The sequence below is a fragment of the Lissotriton vulgaris genome, chromosome 4_1 (genome assembly GCF_964263255.1).
Source record: "Lissotriton vulgaris chromosome 4_1, aLisVul1.2, whole genome shotgun sequence".
Classification (NCBI taxonomy): Eukaryota; Metazoa; Chordata; class Amphibia; order Caudata; family Salamandridae; genus Lissotriton; species Lissotriton vulgaris.
Genome location: NC_141691.1, coordinates 2,115,355,597 through 2,115,376,926, shown reverse-complemented (window position 1 = coordinate 2,115,376,926; position 21,330 = coordinate 2,115,355,597). Strand labels below are relative to the sequence as shown.

Genomic DNA, 21,330 nt, shown 5'->3' with positions numbered 1-21,330 from the left:
GGCCAACTGCTTTACTCCACACTTGTATTTGTAATGATGTGGGTCCCTTTTCAAATATACATACTGTCTACTGATGAGGTGTGGTCGCATGCACATGATTTGTAGTTCTGGCGCTAACCAAGATCTTTTGATTTTGCTAAAATTATATGTATAATATAGTTGCTTAAAGGGGCTTCATCCATTGGTCTGTTAGTGCATCATTCACATTTTGCTTCCCTCAACTACAACATAGAGTTCTGGTCTTCAATCTGTGGTGCACAACCCCCAGGATGGCATTGATTCCTGGGAAGGGCGTCGCGCATTCCCCAGCTTTACTCATCCCTTCAATCCAAAACCTTTGCTTTTCCTTATGGAAAAAGACCGCCGTCCCCGGATGTCTAATTTAGATCGTTATCAGCTGCTTGCCTGAAGGAAATTCAGATGTGCCTATCAGTTAACCCCTTCGATGCTGATGACGAGCTCAGCTCATCATCAGCCACGGGGGGCGTGTGCGGATGACGAGCTGAGCTCGGCATCTAACGCAGCTTTTAGAAAAAAGCCGCGTAGCGCGAAAATAACCGCCGCAGCGATGCGGTTAATCTGCAAGTGTAAATGATGCTTGGGAGCAGTTCTGGCTTTAATTAATCAAATCATTCTAAGGTTTGATTTGTTTTTTGAGCGGAAGGGCAAAGAGTTACCAACTAGAATGGGAAGTGCTTGCTTTTAATTGTAACTGCAGTTACACAGCCCTTTTCAATTTGGCAGAAGAGTGACATTGAGCCCTATGTTGAAGCCACATCATGTAATATTATACAGCATTGACACGAGATAGAGCCATGTACGCTTCGTACCAGGGAGGAAGTAGGCAACATGGGCACAGGACGTTGGTGGCCTCGGGACACACAGGAAGGCTGCGGCCTCTGCATGCCCAGTTGTTCCTCCTGCATCATCAGCAGGTGAAGAGAGACATCCATCACTGGTACCCTTGTGTTCCCATCACACCGTTATCTTGTGTCCATTGTCCTCTCTACTGCCATTCCAAGGGCTAAGCATCAGCGCCTCTTCCGGATAAGAGTACAGCGGAGACCTTTGGCAGTCTTGGAAAAGAAGGATGACAGCCATTGGACAGCCCAGGCTGCAGTCCGGTGCCCAATGGCAACCTCCAGGAGAGAGCGGGAGTGAACCCCCTCTCTCCCCTCTCAGGGCAGACCACCATATCAAATACCCACATACATGGCAGACGTTCTGCTGCGCAGCCGCAGTTCCACACCTCAGGGACATGGGCGGAGCTTCAGAGACCAGTAGCTCCTCAGCATGCCCGGACACCCAGGGGTGGTGTCTTAAAATGGATGCTGTGGTTTCTAGAGATGGACCTTAAATCAGTCCCTTACTTTCCTGACACTAGAGTTATGTGAGTTACTGATCTCGGTTCATGCATGTTTGGTTAATATGTTTTCTCCCATACATCTTGTAGAGTCTCTATTCTATATCTCAAGGTCTATACATGAATATTAAATTGAGCATATTGTACTAAGGACAAAGATGAAAAATGCTATTTAAAGGCTCTTCATGGAGCTATCCATCTGACAAAATGGCGACTCAGAACACTACTTATAAAAGCAAGCCTTTCAAAACATGGAATCATTTGAGCTAGTATCAGTCCACCAGGAATAATTACTCTCATGGCTGTACCCAGCTGTACACATATTATCATATCACAAAACAATGTCAGTCAATCTGCATTACTTTAACAGCGCATTTGGAAAAGACCCAGAGTTATTGTACCTTTTTCAAAAAGAGGTTTGTAAACCACTGCTGCTCATGCTCTATTTGAATTAGTCACCACCATAGTGGGCATTATCATCGAGATAATTGGATTCCGATCAAAGTTCAACAAATACACTGCTATAGGAACCATTCAATATACAGACTCTTGACATCATAAAATTAGGAGAAAATTAACTCATGCACAAGTTACATATTGCTCATTTTGGTGTTGTAAATGAATGAGCACAGTGATGGTGCAATTCCTATTCTAGTAGAAACAAAATGCAATTAACATTACCGATATAGCGCCGCAAACGTGTCATTTAATGGTTTTCCAATCACTCCGCGGTGCTGACATCTCCCTTCCCTGTAATAAATAAAACAACAAGAGCTTTAAATAGGCATTTTCATCAAGATTTCAGCATTCCCTCTAACTCACATTTCCAGTTATAGGCAGGCAATTAAGGACCATACTTATAAAGAATGCCGTGCAATGCAGCACAGCAAGGCACTTTGCTGTGCTGCCCTGCATCACAGGGAAAGGGCAACAATGCACTGTATTTAAGACATACAGCGGATGCCTGTCCTTTCCTCCTGCACTGGGGCACAATCCTGTGCCTAGCGGCAATGCAGGCCCCCATTCACCATGGTGCATGAGTGCCTGTGCTGTCGGCAGCATTGTTTTTGTGCAGGAAGGTGCACCTTACTGCACAAAGAGAATCTTAAGAGGCATTTTTCCTCTTCCTATGTGTGCTGCAGAGTGCAGAACAGATAGAACGAGGAAACAAGCAGGGGAAGTAAAGACTTTTCTCCCATTACGCCTCTCTGGGGAAGGCATTTTTTTAGCGCATTCCCAGGGTTATCAGGTTTGATAAATCTGTGATTGCGTCAAAAACCATGGGAGAAGCATCAGAACACCCACCGCAAAGCCCATGGATCACTTCCCTTGTGCAGAGTAAAGCAGCGATGCACATATGTCTTAAGCCACTCAAGGCCACGCAAAGTGGCTTTATGTGACTTCAAAAAAAATTACTCAGAGGTTTGCATCATGCATATACCATGTTACGCAGTGCAAGCATGATGCAAAGCACTCATAAATATGTCCCAAAATATTTTGGAAACTACGAGGTGGGGACACCTTCTTGCCCCCTCCAAACGCACTGCGGAATGCCCACCATGGGCGTATTTATATTTTCCATTTTCCATTTTTATCCATGTACTCCATTTAAACCATATTCTCCACTTAAAGCTATCATATTCTTCTTTACTTGACCATGAATCCACAACCGGAATGGTATGCCATTTTTCCAAGCTTCTAATATTTAAACAGTGTCCATCCGGACCTCATGCAAAATACGAATGATGCAGGGTTAACCACAAGCAGCTTTATTTGTCAAAATCCCAATGCATTTCGGGCGTTAAAGGCGCCCTTCATCAGGGGTCACTATGAACAATAATAAAAACCAACAATTATCCATTTGCTATTTTAACAAGAACTCATTTCATTAATTTAAGTTGATCAACACAATTGTTCAAGTTCAAGTTCAGGAATTTGTATAGCGCACTACTCACCCAGAGGGTCTCAAGGCGCTTTTGGGAGGGGGATCGTTATTTATTGAACAGCCAGGTTTTAAGTTCCTTTCTGAAAGAAAAGTGGTTCTGTGTGAGGCGGAAATGGGTGGGGAGAGGATTCCAGGTCTTGGCCGCCAGGTAGGAGAAAGATCTTCCTCCCATGGTGGATCTGTGGATGCGCGGAACTATAGCGATGGCTTGGTTGGAAGATCTTAGTTGGCGGGTGGGTGTGTAGAAGGACAGTCGTGTGTTGAGGCAGTCGGTCCTAGTTTGTAGAGGGCCTTGTGTGCGTGGGTGAGGAGACGGAACATTATTCTCTTGTTGACAGGGAGCCAGTGGAGGTCTTTCAGGTGGGCGGTAATGTGAGCTTGGCGAGGGATGTCCAGTATGAGTCTGGCTGATGCATTTTGGATGAGTTGGAGTTTTTTCTGTAATTTGGCTGTGGTTCCGGCGTGGAGGGTGTTTCCATAGTCCAGTCGGCTACTGACCAGTGCCTGGGTGACTGTCTTTCTTGTTTCGGTGGGGATCCAACGGAAGATTTTTTTAAGCATACGAAGTACGTTGAAGCAGGAAGATGAGACTGCGTTAACTTGTTTGGTCATCGAGAGGGAGGAGTCAAGGATGAAGCCTAGGTTGCGTGCGTGGTCCGTGGGTATGGGAGCTGTGCCCAGGGCCGGTGGCCACCATGAGTCATCCCAGGCAGAGGGGGAAGATCCAAGGATGAGAACTTCTGTTTTGTCTGAGTTGAGTTTTAGGCGGCTGTTTTTCATCCATTCGGCTACTTCTTTCATGCCTTCATGAAGATTGGTTTTGGCGATGTTGGGGTCCTTGGTGAGGGAAAGGATCAGCTGGGTGTCGTCAGCGTAGGAGATGATGTTGAGGTTGTGTTGTTGCGCGATGGATGCAAGGGGACTCATGTAGACGTTGAAGAGGGTGGGACTGAGTGAAGATCCTTGTGGTACTCCGCAGATGACTTCGGTGGCCTCTGATTTGAAAGGGGGGAGGCGGACTCTCTGGGTTCTTCCGGCGAGGAATGAGATGATCCAGTCCAGGGCTTTTCCTTGTATTCCGACGTTGCTGAGGCGTTGTGTGAGGGTGCTATGGCAGACTGTGTCGAAGGCGGTGGAGAGGTCGAGTAGGATGAGGGCAACTGTTTCTCCGTTGTCCATTGTGCGTTCAGGTAAAACAGTGTAAAATGCACATTATTCTTTGGCAGTATATTAAACGTAAACTATTTTTCTTCTGTGCCAATCTCTTCACCCAAGTGTATAAATACCCTCATTCCCACTGTCATGCCTCGCTTACATTCCGTTTAACAACAACACTCCCCATTCTTCACCCAATCTTAAAAAACCCATTACGAAATCCAGTATACTTACTCGCGTACCTGCCGTGATGGAAAACCTTCCAACTTCATCCTAGATCAAACTCTATACTCGTTCTCACATTACCCCTCCCCCTTATCAACATACTTTCCATCCTTGCTCTTTCCCAATTGGCCCAGTGCTCTACGTTTCCCTCCTTAATGTCTGTTCATTGATTCCAAAAACTCCATTACCCATAATGCTATGTACCATTGTCCCCATAACATGCGATCATGTTTAAATACGATAGTTGGTGATAAACAGTTCGACCTCATAGGACGCTAAATATAGTCCGTTTTCTAATGCTTCCATTAAATGTTTATGATGAACCACAATGCTTTGCCGTTGTTGAGGATTCACTTGAATGCATCTATGTACTTATTTTGTTACTCATTTTAAACAAATTATTTTGGGGCATATTTATGGAAGGGGTTGCTCTGAGCTTGCACCACACAATGTGGTGCAAGAGCGATGCAAGCCCAAAATGAGCAAATCGCTGAGTTGCATTATCGTGCCCTAGAAAGGCATTCCATTGGCATTGCGTGGGTGTTTCCACGCACCTTTCCCATGGTGTTCACATGATGAGGACGCGACCCAGAGGCTCCAACCCTGGTCCCCAACACCAAAGTCGGCAGAATATCAGGCAGACCACATCCTCTCTCCCCTGCGATATTTTTGCACCGTGTGTTGGGCTCCTTTCTACTGTGTAGAGCTAAGTTCCTAGTGTCCGGGCCTCTATACCACAGCTGCCTCTTCTTTCAGGTTAACGCAGCAGGACTTAACAATAAAGTGCTGCCACCCTTTCTATCCCATAGCGCCCAGATCGGCAAACCACGTGACCCATCATTTGGGCGCTTAGCTCTTGTTGCTAATGGGCGTTGCTGCTGGGTTAAATCACCTCGGCCGGAGACGACCGCACGCTCCACCTCAAAAACGAAATCCTGACCAGTACAGAGAACGAACCTGTGACTGTGGCAAACCCGCATCTGACATCGAAAATGCATCAACATCAATGCCTTTCTACACCACAGCATTACTGCCACGCTGTACCAACCTTGTATGGAGCCCCTTCTTCTCTGCCACCTGGCTCACGTTCCCCTCGAGGCTGCCTGTATACCGGGGTCACGCCGGTGTGTTGGCAGAAGGCGGGCCGGCTGCTCCGTGCGCCTCTGCCTCACTTCCCCAAGTGCTGCCTCCGGTCCGTTTCCCTTCTGATCCCACTGCCCTGGGCCTTCCTTCGATGCCCATTGCACTCTGGGGGCAAGCCTGGCCGCTCTGCCGACTTCGCCTCTCAGCTTCGCCTTGTCATTCCGCCGTCCAGGGCAGTGCCGCTCGACGCCATTGATCCTTGAGAGGCGGTCCAGGTCACAGGGGGCACTCACGCTGGGCGACCGGCACAAGTCGGAAACTCAATCCCCGTGGAGCTTGGGGAGCCGCTCTTTGAGCACACAAGCCTCTTCCTCCCTCTGTCGTCTGGGGAGCTGGGGGTCATGCTTTTTCTCTCTGGCCTCCGGGCCTCAGTCCATTCCACCTCCAATCTTCCATGACCCGGCGGGGGCCGTGCAGTCCTCTGCTGGTCACTCCCTGCTGTTCTCAGGTTGCGATGGCGGCAAGACAGTAGATGGGGCAAAACTATAGCTACCTTATGCCCTGCAGCAAAACTGAACTCGAAATATGTTGGTGCCGCTCCCCCAGCTCCCTGATGAGGAAGGTGAGCTGACCAGGGGGAGCGCGCCTTATATCCCCCTTCCCTTTGTTCTTGTTGTTCTTGGGGAGGGGGAAGGCCTCGGGCACTCTTCGCCACGCGGCCCTTCCTGGTGGCGCTAACCAGCTCCAACCGGTTTCATTACTCGTGGGTCTCGGTGGCCGTTAAGGCACCAGCACTTGAGGCCCCCTTCGGGGGTTGGCCTCTGCTAATTTGAGAGGGAGTCTGGTTACAGCCAGAGCTGCCGTCTCTTGGAGTCGGCTGGAAACGGGTTTGAGTCTCTGCACGGGCTCGACATCTGTGATTCTGGGCAAATCACTTAATCTCGTGCATACTGAAAACCTATGTGTCCTCTTGTGAAATGTAACTGGTGCTCGTTAAAGCCTCCACTACCTTCGGGTAGAGTTTGCGCTAAATAAAAAACTTCAAAAAAAGGGAAATAGTTGCTACAATTAAATGGATCACTGAAACAATATCGAGGTCAAAAATATCGAGTTACAATAATATCGAGGTAAAAATATAGAATACCAAAATATCGACCTCCTATCTCTAAACAGGTTAGTACAAAAATATCGAATCAAAAATATCGATGTAAAAAATATAGTTAGTCCAAATATCGATTTTTTTTAAATGCTTTAAATTAATAAAAAATTTATGAAATAATAAATATAATTAACTACAAAAATAACCTTAAAATTAATAAATAATTAATGTAAGTTAAAAATAAATAAAAATGAATACATATATATATATATATATATATATATATATATATAAACGTAATATTAATAAAATATTTACAATTTTTTTACCGTAGGATAGCCGAAAGTGTAAAATTTACTATAACCACTCCATTGAGTGCAACAGGAGAGAAAGCGTTGGATAGCGTAGGGGTAAAAATGACTATTCCCACTCCAGAAAGTGCAACAGAAGGGAAAGCGTTAGATAGAGGGAGGGTTAAAATTACTATTCCCAATCCTGAGAGTGCAACAGTAGGGAAAGCATTGGATAGCGTAGGGGTAAAAATTACTATTCCCACTCCAAAGAGTGCAACACTAGGGAAAGCGTTGGATAGCGGGAGGGTTAAAATTACTATTCCCATTCCAGAAAGTGCAACAGTAGGGAAAGCGTTGGATAGCGTAGAGGTAAAAATTACTATTCCCACTTCAGAGAGTGCAACAATATAGAAAGTGTTGGATAGCGTAGGGGTAAAAATTACTATTCCCACTCCAGAGAGTGCAACAGTAGGGAAAGCGTTGGATAGCGTAGCGGTAAAAATTATTATTCCCACTCCACAGAGTGCAACAGTAGGGAAAGTGTTGGATAGCGTAGGGGAAAAAATTACTATTCCCACTCCAGCAAGTGCAACAGTATGGAAAGCATTGAATAGCATAGGGGTACAAATTACTATTCCCACTCCACAGAGTGCAACAGTAGGAAAAGCGTTGGATAGCGTAGGGGTAAAAATGACTATTCCCACTCCAAAGATTGCAACAGTAGGGAAAGCATTGGATAGCGTAGGGGTAAAAATTACTATTCCCACTCCAGAAAGTGCAACAGTAGGGAAAGCGTTGGATAGCGGGAAGGTTAAAATTACTATTCCCACTCCAGAGAGTGCAACAGTAGGGAAAGTGCTGGTTAGCGTCGGGGTAAAAACTACTATTCCCACTCCAAAGAGTGCAACAGTAGGGAAAGTAAATACTTCATATATGAATAAAAATGAATTAAATATTAATAGCAAATACAAATTAATTAATAGTAATCAACAATTGTATATAATATAATTAATCAATTAAAAATACAAAAAAATATTTATTACAAATAATCACCTATGAATACAAATTATTTACCAATTAACAATTAATTAATTAACAAATAAAAATGTATTAAAAATTACAAAACTAAATCAATAATTAAATCACAATATTTATTTATTCACAATTAAATTACTTCCCACCCTATTCCCCTATAAGCCCACAACCCGCTACAGAAAATAAATTAATAAAATTAACATAATTAACAATTAAACTATTAATTAAAATGAATTACCAATTATATTTGAATTAATTACCAATTAAAAAATTAAATATCAATCAATTCAAAATAAATACCAATAAATACATTTAAACATTTAAATAATTATATTTAAATTACTTCCCACCCTATTCCCCTATCAACCCACAACCCGCTACAGAAAATACATTAATGAAATTAACAACATGATCAATTAATCAATATAATTAACAATTATATTTAAATTAATTACCAATTAATTATCAATTAACAATTAATTCAAAATAAATACCAATAAATAAATTAACATATTTAATTTATTATAATGAAATTACTTCCCACCCTATTCCCCTATAACCCCACAACCCACTACATAATTATATTACGCAAAAATTAAATACCATAAAATTAATTAATTAAAATAAATGATAAAATAAATATACACTTTTCACACATATACTAACATAAAAAATACTTTAAAAAATTATTATTAACTTACCTCAAATTTGATATTTTTGTTGTCTATATTCTGCCATTCTATATTTTTGTTGTCTATATTCTGTCATTCTATATTTTTGTTGTCTATATTCTGTCTATTCGATATTTTGTCCATTCTATATTTTTTGATTCTATATTTATGCTATTATATTCGATATTTTTGTAGGCTATATATTCTGTCCATTCGATATTGTGTCCATTCTATATTTTTAACTCAATATAAATGTAACTCGATATTAAAAACTCAATATTTTGACGGTATACCAATTAAATGAGCCTATTCGGCTGAATGACCCACAATGCTTTGGGTTGTTGCAGGAAAGCCTATGTGGTATAACAGTGAGCCCATGAAATGAAGTGAGATAAACATCATTTCGGCCGAGTATGGCTCCAGCCCCTTTTGCAGCGTGATTATGGCCTCACCCGGCCACATTCTGCCCACCACGGGCTGGCCTACATCTATATGGCCACGGGGTCCCAGAGCTTCACCAGCCCCCGCCAGCCTAAAATCTGTGTTTGAGGAAGCTGGCACACTCGACTGGCACCTCTGCATCGCCTCCCGCCAGCCAAAAACGACCCCCGTGCCTGGCCTGCACTGAGAACTACACTGCCATGGCACAGCCCTGCTGAATGCCTGCTTTCCTGCCCCCCTTTCTGCCCCTGAATGTATACCCCGCGGTGCAGCTGCAGGATGACGGCTACATGCCCATGAGTTCAAGGGACCAGCGTGCCTGCCCCGCAACAGATTATATCTTTCATGGAGCTCACCCAGTTATGTAGTACAGAGACCAGAAGGCCTGTGGCATTGCAGAGTAATGCACACTTGTACAAGATGACACAGAAGCGCAGATGAAGAGCTGAGACCCTGCATGAGCAGTTATCCAACCGGCTTGCTTGATGGGCAGGCACTAAGTACGACAGAGCAGTTGTGTAAAATTGGGTGGCAGGTGCAAATGGACATGCTAGTTAGCCTTTTTTTTGCACTTTTATATAGCACAAACTTGACCCGAAGGTATCAGGGCGCTTTACAAGAGCACTAGCTATGCCACCAACGCCCACCATCAACTCATCAGAGAAACGAGGAAAAAAGCGATTGAAGACAGAATCTCCACCCACGCACAGAACAGCAAGGAGTTCGCCCAACCCACCAGCGAGTCTACCAACATCCCTCCCTCACAAGACCTCTGCAACAAACTCAGCATCTTTTTCCACCACAAAATCAAGAGCATCTACGACAACTTCGACGAAGACAACCAACACACTGAACCCTCACCAACCACCCCGACACCCGGAAACCAGCGATTGATGACTGGACAGCCCTCACCACCGAAGACACACTGAAGACAATGAAGTCAATCCACTCAGGAGCCCCCACGGACCCCTGCCCCTACCACATCTTCAACAGAGCCGCCAACACCATCGCATCCATGCTCTGCCACACCATCAACCGCTCCCTGGCGACCGCCTCGTTCCCCGACGACTGGAAACACGCCGAGGTCAACCCCCTCCTGAAGAAACCCTCAGCGGACCCCACTGACCTCAAAAACTACAGACCCATCTCCCTGCTCCCGTTCCCAGCGAAAGTCATTGAGAAAGCCATCAACAGCCAAATCGCTACATTCATTGCAGAACACAACATCCTCGGCTCCTCCCAATCCGGCTTCAGAAAAAACCACTGTACGGAAGCCGCCCTCCTCGCCGCAACAGATGACACCTTACTGGACAAAGGAGAAACAGTAGCCCTCATCCTCCTCGACCTATCAGCGGCGTTCGACACAGTCTCCCACCGCACCCTAATATGCAGACTCTACGATGCAGGAATCCAGGACAAGGCCCTCGACTGGATCTGCTCCTTCCTCTCCTTCCTCTCCGGCAGGACGCAGCGGGTCAGACTCCCCCTTTCCTCTCGGACCCCACACCTACCACCTGCAAAGTCCCCCAGGGCTCCTCCCTCAGCCCGACGCTCTTCAATGTCTACATGGCTCCACTTGCCCCCATAGTCCGAACCTACGGACTCAACATCGTGTCATACGCAGACGACACCCAGCTCATCCTCTCCCTATCCAACGAGCACAACACCGCCAGATGCAACTTTTGAGAAGGCATGGAAGCAGTCGCAAAATGGATGAAAAACAGCTGCCTACAACTAAACACCAACAAAACAGAAGTACTCATCATGGGCCCAAACCCGGATGCCTGGAGCGATACCTGGTTGCCCACCGCCCTCGGAAACCCGCCAACCCCCACAGACCCTGCACGCAACCTGGGAATCATCCTGGACTCCGAGCTCAAAATGGACCGCCAGATCAACTCTGTCTCATCTTCCTGCTTTCACACCCTCCGCCTCCTTCGTAAGACCTTCAAATGGATCCCCCTTGAACACCGAAAGACAGTCACTCACGCCCTGGTCACCAGCAGACTCGACTACGGCAACGCACTCTACGCCGGAATAAACTAAAACCTCATCCGCAAGCTACAGAACATCCAGAACGCCGCTGCAAGACTGGTCCTCAACCTGCCAAAACACTGCCACATCTCCCAGCACCTGCGCACACTCCACTGGCTCCCCGTCGAGGTGAGAATCACCTTTAAGATGCTCACCCATGCACACAGGCCCTCCATGGCCCCGGACCAGCATACCTGAACAGCCAACTCAAATTCCAGCACCCCAAAGGACCCTATGATCAGCCCAGCTTTCCTATGCCGTGGTCCCTCGCACCAGAAAGACCAGATCGGGAGGACACTCCTTCTCCTTCCTCGCGGCCAAAGCATGGAACGCGCTTCCGCTCCACCTCAGACAGACAACATCGCTCCCCATCTTCGCAAGAAACCTCATAACCTGGCTCTTCGACAGGCCCCCTCCTTGATGGAATGGAACCTGCACCCCCTCTCCCCCCTCACTCCTAGCGCCTTGAGACCCTCACGGGTGAGTAGTCGCGCTTTAACAAACTCCTGATTGATTGACTTATAACTGCGTTACAGACACACACCAGGAATGCATTAAGGAGAGAAGGCATGCACTGTACGGTGCGCAGGCATTTACAAGGTATGTGCTTATCCACAGTGCCTATATGATGAACTGCCTAAAACTGAACAGCCTAAAGATGGGAAGCCGCGGTGAGCTTAACTGGTGTGCCCTGGTCCTCCAGTGCACCACTAGAGCGTGACGTGTGTGCATCACTATTGCATGCAGGTGACGCATCTTTGTGTAAACACAGCTCCTGAAGCGTGCAGGGGTGCCCAGTAACTTAACCAACGAGCAGTGCACACAGTCCCTGCAGCAGTTATCTATGCTGAGGGGTCGTCAGGACAATAAATGACTGGCTTTAGAAAGGCAAGCAATTGGACTGAGCAATTTACACGTCAAGTTTTTTTTTTTATTCAGTGATTTACTTTACAGCCTCTACAACTAATTCAGCACGTTTGTTGAAAGGCGTCACTGTGAAAAGAAAATTACTGCATTACCGGATGGTCTTCGCTGCAACAGCCTTCATACATGTACCTCCAATCAATCCTTTTTTCTTTTTTGTGCAATTTCTTTACTTGAGAGGTTTCTGTTTTTTAGATACACCATGTTATAAATTATATATACGGAGTCACCCTTCCCGCTCCTTTGTTTTGTTTCAGACATCCACTTATCACCGATATAATCCATGAATTAGCAGTGGGTTGGAAGGTTGTAGTTTTACAACCATACCTGTTATATGTGGAAGGGGCACATACCTTTTAAAGCAGATACGACTACTCAGTAACAATGGACCTCAAAGATATGGGCACTTTTTCAGCTGGGTTGTGATATGCCTGGGAGTCTTTGACTAGTGCCCCACCTAGACCACGCCTTAATTTAAAGTGAAAACAATCGCACATCCTATTTTTGTATGCAATAAAGTATGTTTTTTTCTTGAAAAAAAGAAAGAAAGACAAGCAGACAAGACACTGGAATTCTCAGGGGGAAGCCCCCTCCGTATACACAGAGATAATAATCTCGGATGGAGTTTAATTAAACACTTCCCTGGATGTTTTGGATTTTTCAACCTTTCTAATTTCTGTCACTGATATACGCATTGAACTGGGAGCAAACCCACCTGCACAGCTATTTATGTGACCTTTCAACATCTGTTCGCGGTCGTTGGACTCAAGAGGCTTCAGCCCCCCCCCCCCCCCGTCGCGTGTGGCAGCCCGGGATGAGACAGATCCCGGGCACACACAGAGCTGCACCCGAACGTTTCGCAGGTCTTTAAAAGACCATTTGAATGTTAATTAGGCCTTGCAGTTGTTTCACCCCTTCTAAGAGCCCCTGCAGCTCCACTCTGCCTACTGATTAAAGGTTCAGCCCCTTCCGAAAATTTTAAAATTTTTGGGTGTATTATCAAGCCCATTATCGCCATTTTATCGGCAGTTTACTGCCTATAAAACAGCGATAATTTTAACACAGGTCCTTGATAATATGCCCCTTGATTCTTCTTTGAATTATTGATGGCCGTGTTCATTTGAATTTGTAAGATGATTGTATTGGGGCGAGTGGTTTGGCCTGGCAATTACTTGCTGCCCCTATCTAGCTATGGACAAAATTCAAAATTGTGTATCCAATTGAATTGTATATATATATATATATATATATATATATATATATATATATATATATATATATATATATATATATATATATATATATATATATTCAATGAAAAAACCATTGGTTTTAGGCCATATATAGTTAGGGATTTGCATTTACAAAACCTTATTTTACTCGCATAAAACCATTGAAATTCCATATATAGTTATAAGCGCTAACTATATATCGCGCACACGCAATCCACTGCTGATAATGTCACATATTACATCATTCATGACATGGTTAGTGACATCACTGATGACATCACTGATGACAACATCCAGTGACTGTATGTTTCTGTAAAGTTAAAATATGAGTGGATGTATAAGTGTCTGGATGAAGGATTTACTAGGTGCATGACTGACTGATTGAGTGAGTGATTAAATGTGTCTCACTGAGTGCATGGGTTAGTGACTAAACTGTTTTAATTTGTGCATCATTATATCTGTTGTTCTACAAACTGCTGCATATGTTGATCAGTAGCTATATGAGTAACTGTATGGGTTATTGATTGGTTGTCCAAGTATTTGTATGGGAGACTGAGTGTGTGTGTATGGGTGGCTGGGAGGTGTGTGACTCTGTACATAGATGTGTGAGTAGTTAATTCACTATATGTATAGATTCAAAAGTGCATGTGCAAACAGCTGTATGGGCGGTTGACTGTGTGCATGAGTGTATTGGTGAGTGAATGGATATCTCAGTGCTACATGTCAAAGTAAGTACATATGTAAAACACAGTCCATGTGAGAGTTGACATATATAAATAACTGTGCATAAGAGCCAGTGAATGTGTGAGTGGCTGTATGGATCATTGTGAACTTGTATCAGGGATTGTATAATAGAGTAAATATGTGTTAGTATATGTTTGAATAAGTAAAGTTTGTATAACTGTATAGTTGAGGAAATGGAGGTGTGATTGATTCTTTGCATGACTGACTAGGTGTGTGAGTAACTCCATGGATGAGTGACAGTCTGTGAGTGTCTGTTTACACTGATTGTATCTAAGGTTATATTAGAGTCTGAAGAGGTTCATCGTATTATCACATGAATGATATCATCAGTGATGTTATCAGTCATGTCAAATTAGATGTTTTCAGTGATGTCATCAGTGATGTCATTTGAGATGTCATCAGTGATGTCATCAGTGATGTCACTAACCATGTCATGAATGATGTAATATGTGACATCATCAGCAGTGGATTGCGGGTGCGCGATATATAGTTAGCGCTTATAACTATATATGGAATTTCAATGGTTTTATGCGAGTAAAATAAGGTTTTGTAAATGCAAATCCCTAACTATATATGGCCTAAAACCAATGGTTTTTTCATTGAATTTTCAAGGTTTTGTAAATGCAAATTCCTAACTATATATCCACTATAACCTATGGTTTTTTCTATGAATTTCATTGGTTTTTTAATAGCAAATATGAAAAGCTTTAAAATGTCAAGTACGTGATAGATAAAAACATTTTCGTATTTATGCACGCTGATGTGCTTTGAACGCTGCACGCCCCACCCCCCTCCCCTCTTTTGTCTTAGTAGTACTCTCTCTTTGCAGATAGTGAACGGTAGTTAACGCAAGCCTTTGCCCCCGTTGTAATCCGTCGTGCCTGCTTGTCTCTCCATTTGATTGATTGTTGTCCAAGCATTTACTGTTTTAGAATTGGTTCTCTTTGGATCATTCTCTATTTACAAACAAGCACAAAGTCGCAATACTCTGTTTAGTCTTTGCAGATAGTGAAAAATCGTGTAAAAAAATAAAAGTAATCGAGCAAAATCAGTAGGCCACTAATTGGATCTCTTTTTGACCTCGCTAAAATAGAAATATTAGGAACAACCCTTCATGAGAAATACGAAAATAGTGAGATAAACTGAGCTCCACACCATGAGGGCTGCAAGACAGCTCGACTCCGTCACCCACCCCGCCCAAAATAACAACAAACCCTATGCAAATATTATAAATATAGACAACACACCAGCAAAGAAACAGGGTAAAACATTTTATTAAAAAACTATTTACATAACGTTGGTTTATAAGATGATGTCAGTAGTGGACCGATGTGTGAATAGATCGAAAGCAGCACAAGGCTCCAAGATCCGGATGGCAAGCTCCTGGATGTTGGGTGCCATAGTTTAGAGTTCTGAATTTGAACCTTTTTCAATGCCTGTGCTTTGTTGAATCAAAATGGCGGCTTGACACAAAGCTGACTCAAGCGTTGCTACTGATGCTATGCAGACCAAAACTGGTTTTCAGTTTGTACATTTTTCTAGATTTTTCAATCCAAGTTTGGTTGACTTTGTAGAACGATGGCTTCAAATTTTCAACATACGGTGTGGTGGCGCTGACTGGGAGGGGGCGCTTCGCTCCTGCCCCCTCCCCAAGTAAGATTTTCATACGTGAAAGTACGTTAATGGTTTTGGTCCCTGAGATGCTTCGATGTCACTGCCATTCTCAAATAGCATAAGTTCTGGATGTTGGGTGCCATAGTTAAGAGTTCTGAGCAGTGCTTGTAACACTGTCTGAAGCTTATTTCCACCTACTGCAGATTCACTATTCTCAAAGTAAGTGAGTGTCGTTTGTGGACCTGACTGCATTAGAAAACAATGTGATATGTTAGCTTCCTAAACAGCTTGACGGAGGCCCCTGAGGGGCGGTGTGATGGCCATGGACTCGGAGAAGACGCTTGGCTCCGACACCCTCCCCAAGTCTTATAGCACTGGTGTAGCCTGAGATCGCCCCCGACATAGGCGGCCGGCTCCCGGGGTCCGGCGGAACTTTTTGCCTTTTGATGACTCTTCAATTCTGGACCTTGTCCCACAATCCGTTTGACCTGAAGACAAGCTGTAGTGGGGCGCCCCTTTACCGTTTTAGTTGCCATTCCGCCCGCTTCTGCTACACTGTGCCTCTTCCGCCATTCAGCTGTTTACCGCCCGCTCTTGCGACTACAGCGTCTCGCTCACCATGTAGTTGAGTTGCTCCCGCTCTTGTGGTGCAGCGATAGGCGGCTGCCACAGGACTCTCAAAATGGCGGCCGGCTCTTCGGTTTTGGGCCTGGTCCACTAAAATGGCCCTGGGACACCTTGGAACTCGGACGCTTCCCTGATAGGGCTTGGGTCCCATTCTCGAAAAGCGTCCCCTCAGCCGTGAAGATTCTACAAAAGTCTTGGGGGCCTCCGACTCCCGCAGGCTTCTGGTGGGGAGCGGCTGCCATGATTGCTCGTGGAATGGCCACGACGGAGCTACGAGATGGTAGTGGTCTCATGCTGACGCCAGCTTTAGTCTGAAACATCCAGAAACACTGTAGACTACCAATTCGATCAGTTCCGGTAGCGCCCCAACATGACCCGGAAGAGAAGAACTTGCCCTCCCCTCTTTGACTGATGGTTCTTGTTGCCTGTCCCCTCTGTTGTCATTTAACAGAACTTTTTGGACTGCTGAAAGGGGTTGTGTTCTGAACGCTGGTTGGTGGAGACATTTTGACTATATTCTTGACCTACGTTGTCGCGTAATGCGTTATATGACACGCCGCGTTAGCGCACCCGGAAGTGATCCGAGGCGCGGCGCGCAGCGCGTAACGTAAGCATAACAGGTCATGTGACTTGTTAATAAAACTTTTCATTGGTTCATTTTACTTTTGTTAATTTAATGATGAAAAGCTTGGTCATATGACCTAAAAATTACGCTTTTTATTGTTTTCGAACAATATTTTTTTTTCAAACATATGTTATAATATTCCAGGCTAATGTACTTTCCCGGAAAATTTACAACTGTCTTGCAAGTAAAATATATTCCTTTTTCGAGAAAAAGGGCGTTTCTTCCTTCCATGACGGAGCCGTTGAGTAAAAGAGATTCGGCCTGCTGTCTTAGTCGCCGATACGCCTGATTATCAGATTCTTATCGATCACTTTATGTTGCAGCAGTGAAAAACACAACTGCCCTTGACCATTTATCTTTACTGCGTTCCTACATATTATACCTTTTATCCGTCATGTAATTGGACTGCTTTATTTCACTTGCCTTTTACTGATTCGAAAACAGTGACTAAAAGTAAAAACTTTACCAATGTAAATACTACTACCGTGTTTTGTTTTAAAAACCTTTATTGTGAAAATGTCAGTATACAAATACGGGCCTATAACCACGTGGGCCGGCCACGGAGCAAACTGAAATCGTATATGATGAGGAGACATTTACACTGTAGAGGAAAGTAACGAGCGGGCCATTAGGTTGCAAGAACTAAGGTGTCTAACAGTTGCGGAATCGGTGGACATACATTTTGTAATTAAAATAGGACAGGGCCACTTACAATAACATTTTCTAGATATACATTTGCGGCCAAGGAGTTACGAGTCCCATTTATACCGGCGCCATTTTGGGCGAGGCCGGGCAGGTCCAAGATATAGTCAAAATGTCTCCACCAACCATCGGCCAGACCAGAACCCCTTTCGGCCCTTTATGCTACAAGATGGTGTCTTCCATTCAGAAAATATTGTTGGCAGCATTTTGAAAGGAAACAGAAACAGCCGTTCTCCTAGTGAGTTTCACATTGTTACATTTAGGAAGAATGTTGAAGAGTAGTATGTGGAAAATCTGAAGCCATTTTTCTACAAACTCTCAATCAGACTTGGATGGAAAAAAAAACATGAAGAATGTACAAACTGAAAACCAATTTTTGTCTGTATAGCATCAACAGTAACGCTTGAGTCAGCTTTGTGTCAAGCCGCCATTTTCATTCAATCAATAGCGTCCCCCTGCACACATTTAGGGACCTGGTCGTGTCTTCAGATGAAACGGATTGTAGGAAAAGAAGCAGAAAGGAAAAGGAAAAAAGTTCCGCCGGACCTCGGGAGCCGGCCGCCCATCTCATGTGCGACCTTTGGCCACACCAGGGCAATAGTGAAGCTGCAGCAGGTGCAAATAAGCTTCAGACAGTCTTACAAGCACTGCTCAGAACTCTCAACTGAGGCACTCAACATCCAGGACTTGCCATTCGGATCTTGGCGCCTTGTGCTGGTTCCGACCTATTCACACATCGGTCCACTACTGACATCACCTCATAAGCCAACGGGGCACCCCACGCCGACTTTCGGCGCAGCATTGTAGGATGGCCACACCAGTGCGGCAACTTGCTGGACACAACATCGGGGCCATCCAGATCTCGGCGCGTTCGACTCACTGTACCGCAACAGTGACCGCAACTCAGCTGGACACGCCGTCTTTCGGCGCAGCATTGTAGGATGGCCACACCAGTGCGGCAATTTGCTGGACACCACCTCGGTGCCATCCGGATCTCGGCGCGTTCGAGTCACTGTACCGCAACAGTGACCGGAACTAAGCTGGACACGCCGTCTTTCGTCGCAGCATTGTAGGATGACCACACCAGTGCGGCAATTTGCTGGACACCACCTCGGTGCCATCCGGATCTCGGCGCGTTCGAGTCACTGTACCGCAACAGTGACCGCAACTCAGCTGGACACGCCGTCTTTCGGCGCAGCATTGTAGGATGGCCACACCAGTGCGGCAATTTGCTGGACACCACCTCGGTACCATCCGGATCTCGGCTCGTTGTTCTACCTTCGGCCTATTCGCACATCGGTCCGCTACTGACGCCGCCTCACGTGCCAACGGATTTTCTACGCTTTTTGTAGCCCTATGCCGCATAACAGGTCAAGTGACTTGTTTATAAAACTTTTCATTGGTTCATTTTACTTTTGGTTTCCTAAAGATGGAAGGCTTGGTCATATGACCTAAAAATAACACTTTTCATTGGTTTAGAAATTTTTTTTTTCCCAAACGATGAAAGCCCCACCTTGTTTCTGGATCATTCAGACTGAAGCTGGCGTCAGCATGAGAGCACCACCATCTCGTGGCTCCGTCGTGGTCATTCCACGAGCAATCATGGCAGCCGCTCCCCACCGGAAGCCTGCGGGAGTCGGGCGCCCCCAAGACTTTTGTAGAATCTTCACGGCTGAGGGGACGCTTTTCGAGAATGGAGCCCAAGCCCTAGCAGGCAAGCGTCCGAGTTCCAAGGTGTCCCAGGGCCATTTCAGTGGATCAGGCCCAAAACCGAGGAGCCGTCCGCCATTTTGAGAGCCATGTGGCAGCCGCCTATCGCTGCACTGCAAGAGTGGGAGCAACTCAACAACATGGTGAGCGAGACGCTGTAGCCGCAAGAGCGGGCGCAACTCAGCTAGATGGCCGCCACCTGGGGAGGCCCGTTCTTGCCGCCTCCCCCACCCCCGGGCCGCCGCACGCCAATTTTCGGAGCAGCATTGTAGGATACCAAAACCAGTGCGGCAGTTTACTGGACATCACCTGGGTGCCTGTCGTACATGTTGTGTCAGCCATGTGACACTGGACACAGACCGCTACTGACGAGGCCTCCCCCGCACCACCCGGGACGCCCCACGCTGTTTTTCTGTGCTGCATTGTAGGATCCCAAAACCAGTGCGGCACCCAGGCGACATCACCTGGGTGCCGTCCAGAACTCTGCACGTTGTGCTGCCTTGGGACTATTCGCACAAAAGACAGCTTCTAACCATTGTTGCTTCTTTTTGGGCTGAAAAATGTTTAAATGTTTTTACAGTTTTTGTTCCGTTCATTATAGTTAATAGTTAATAAAGTTTTATAATCTTACTTTGTTGGAGTGTTATCTATTTTTTTTAAAACGGGTGAATGGGGCCTTGAATCGGGTTATTGTCATGTGTGGGCTTTGGAAGTGTGCTGCTGCAGGATCGGACATTTCAAACTCAAATGCACGTTCTTTTTCTTACCTTTAGGAAGCATGGAGCGCAATAGCAGGCAGAGAAAGGGTGATGCACGTGTTGAACACTACCTGACCTGGCAAGTTGCTGGCAGTGCCCCCCCGCCCGCTCCTGAAAGAGGGCACACACACACCGCCGCCCCGAGTACTTCACAAATCTTTAAAAGACCATGCGCTTGTTCATGAGGCTTAAATGGTTTATCACCTCTTCTAGAACCCCTGCATCGACCCTCTGACGTTTCCTGGAAAAATTACCATGTAACACAATACCAAGCCCTGTCAGCTGAAACCCCCAAGGAATCGTGGGGCATATTATCAAGGGGGTTTATCTCCGCTTTTTTGGCTTTAAAAGCCATGAAAGCGGAGATAAAATTACCTCCCTATTACCAAGCTGTCGCTAACACCAGTTAGTGACAGCTAAAAGGAGATAGCGACCATCTTGGGCCCCGCTTTGCATGTCAGTGATACTTATCACTAATGACATGCAAAGTGGCGTGCCAAGATGTTAGCGACAGGAAACAGTCCCTAACATCGCTATCTTCTATTACCAACTTTTGGAGATATTCGCGCTAAGCGCGAATATCTCCAAAATCTAACACCTGCCCTGAGCAGTTCTTAGCCATGTTATCCAATGGGAGGTGGATAACATGGCTAAGAGCATTTGCTCGATAATACATGAATATCGCTGACTTTTCTGCGATAATAGCAAGGTTTATCTGCGATAAAAATCGCCGATGTGCGGCGATAATTTTTGTCTCTAAACAAGTTAGAGACAAAAATTATCGCTAGTTGTTCGTAATATGCCCCCGGGTTTTTGCTTGCAGAAATCGGGAGGCGGGAGACTAGCACTGAAATCAGTAGTCACACGCCTGAATCGGGAGGGTTGGCATGTCTGAATTCTCTACAGCTGGGGCCATAAACTACATCCGCAGGGGTAGGTGATAGCCTGGAACCAGCCTGGCATCTAAAATGGCTGCCGTGCACGACAAAATTGTGGCATTGGAAAAAAGGCAAGATGGCGCAGCCGCTGGAAGAGATGTATCAACATATA

General features: G+C 45.3%; 1 protein-coding gene across 1 annotated transcript in view; it reads right to left on the bottom strand.

Moving 5' to 3' along the window:
* LOC147725153 (acetylserotonin O-methyltransferase-like) overlaps positions 1-21,330 on the bottom strand; it is a 329,550-nt gene that overhangs the window by 171,907 nt on the left and 136,313 nt on the right. Inside the window, exon 4 of the mRNA XM_086966546.1 lies at positions 2,045-2,113. Coding sequence (XP_086822672.1) covers positions 2,045-2,113 — 69 coding nt within the window. The remainder of the gene's footprint in view (positions 1-2,044; positions 2,114-21,330) is intronic.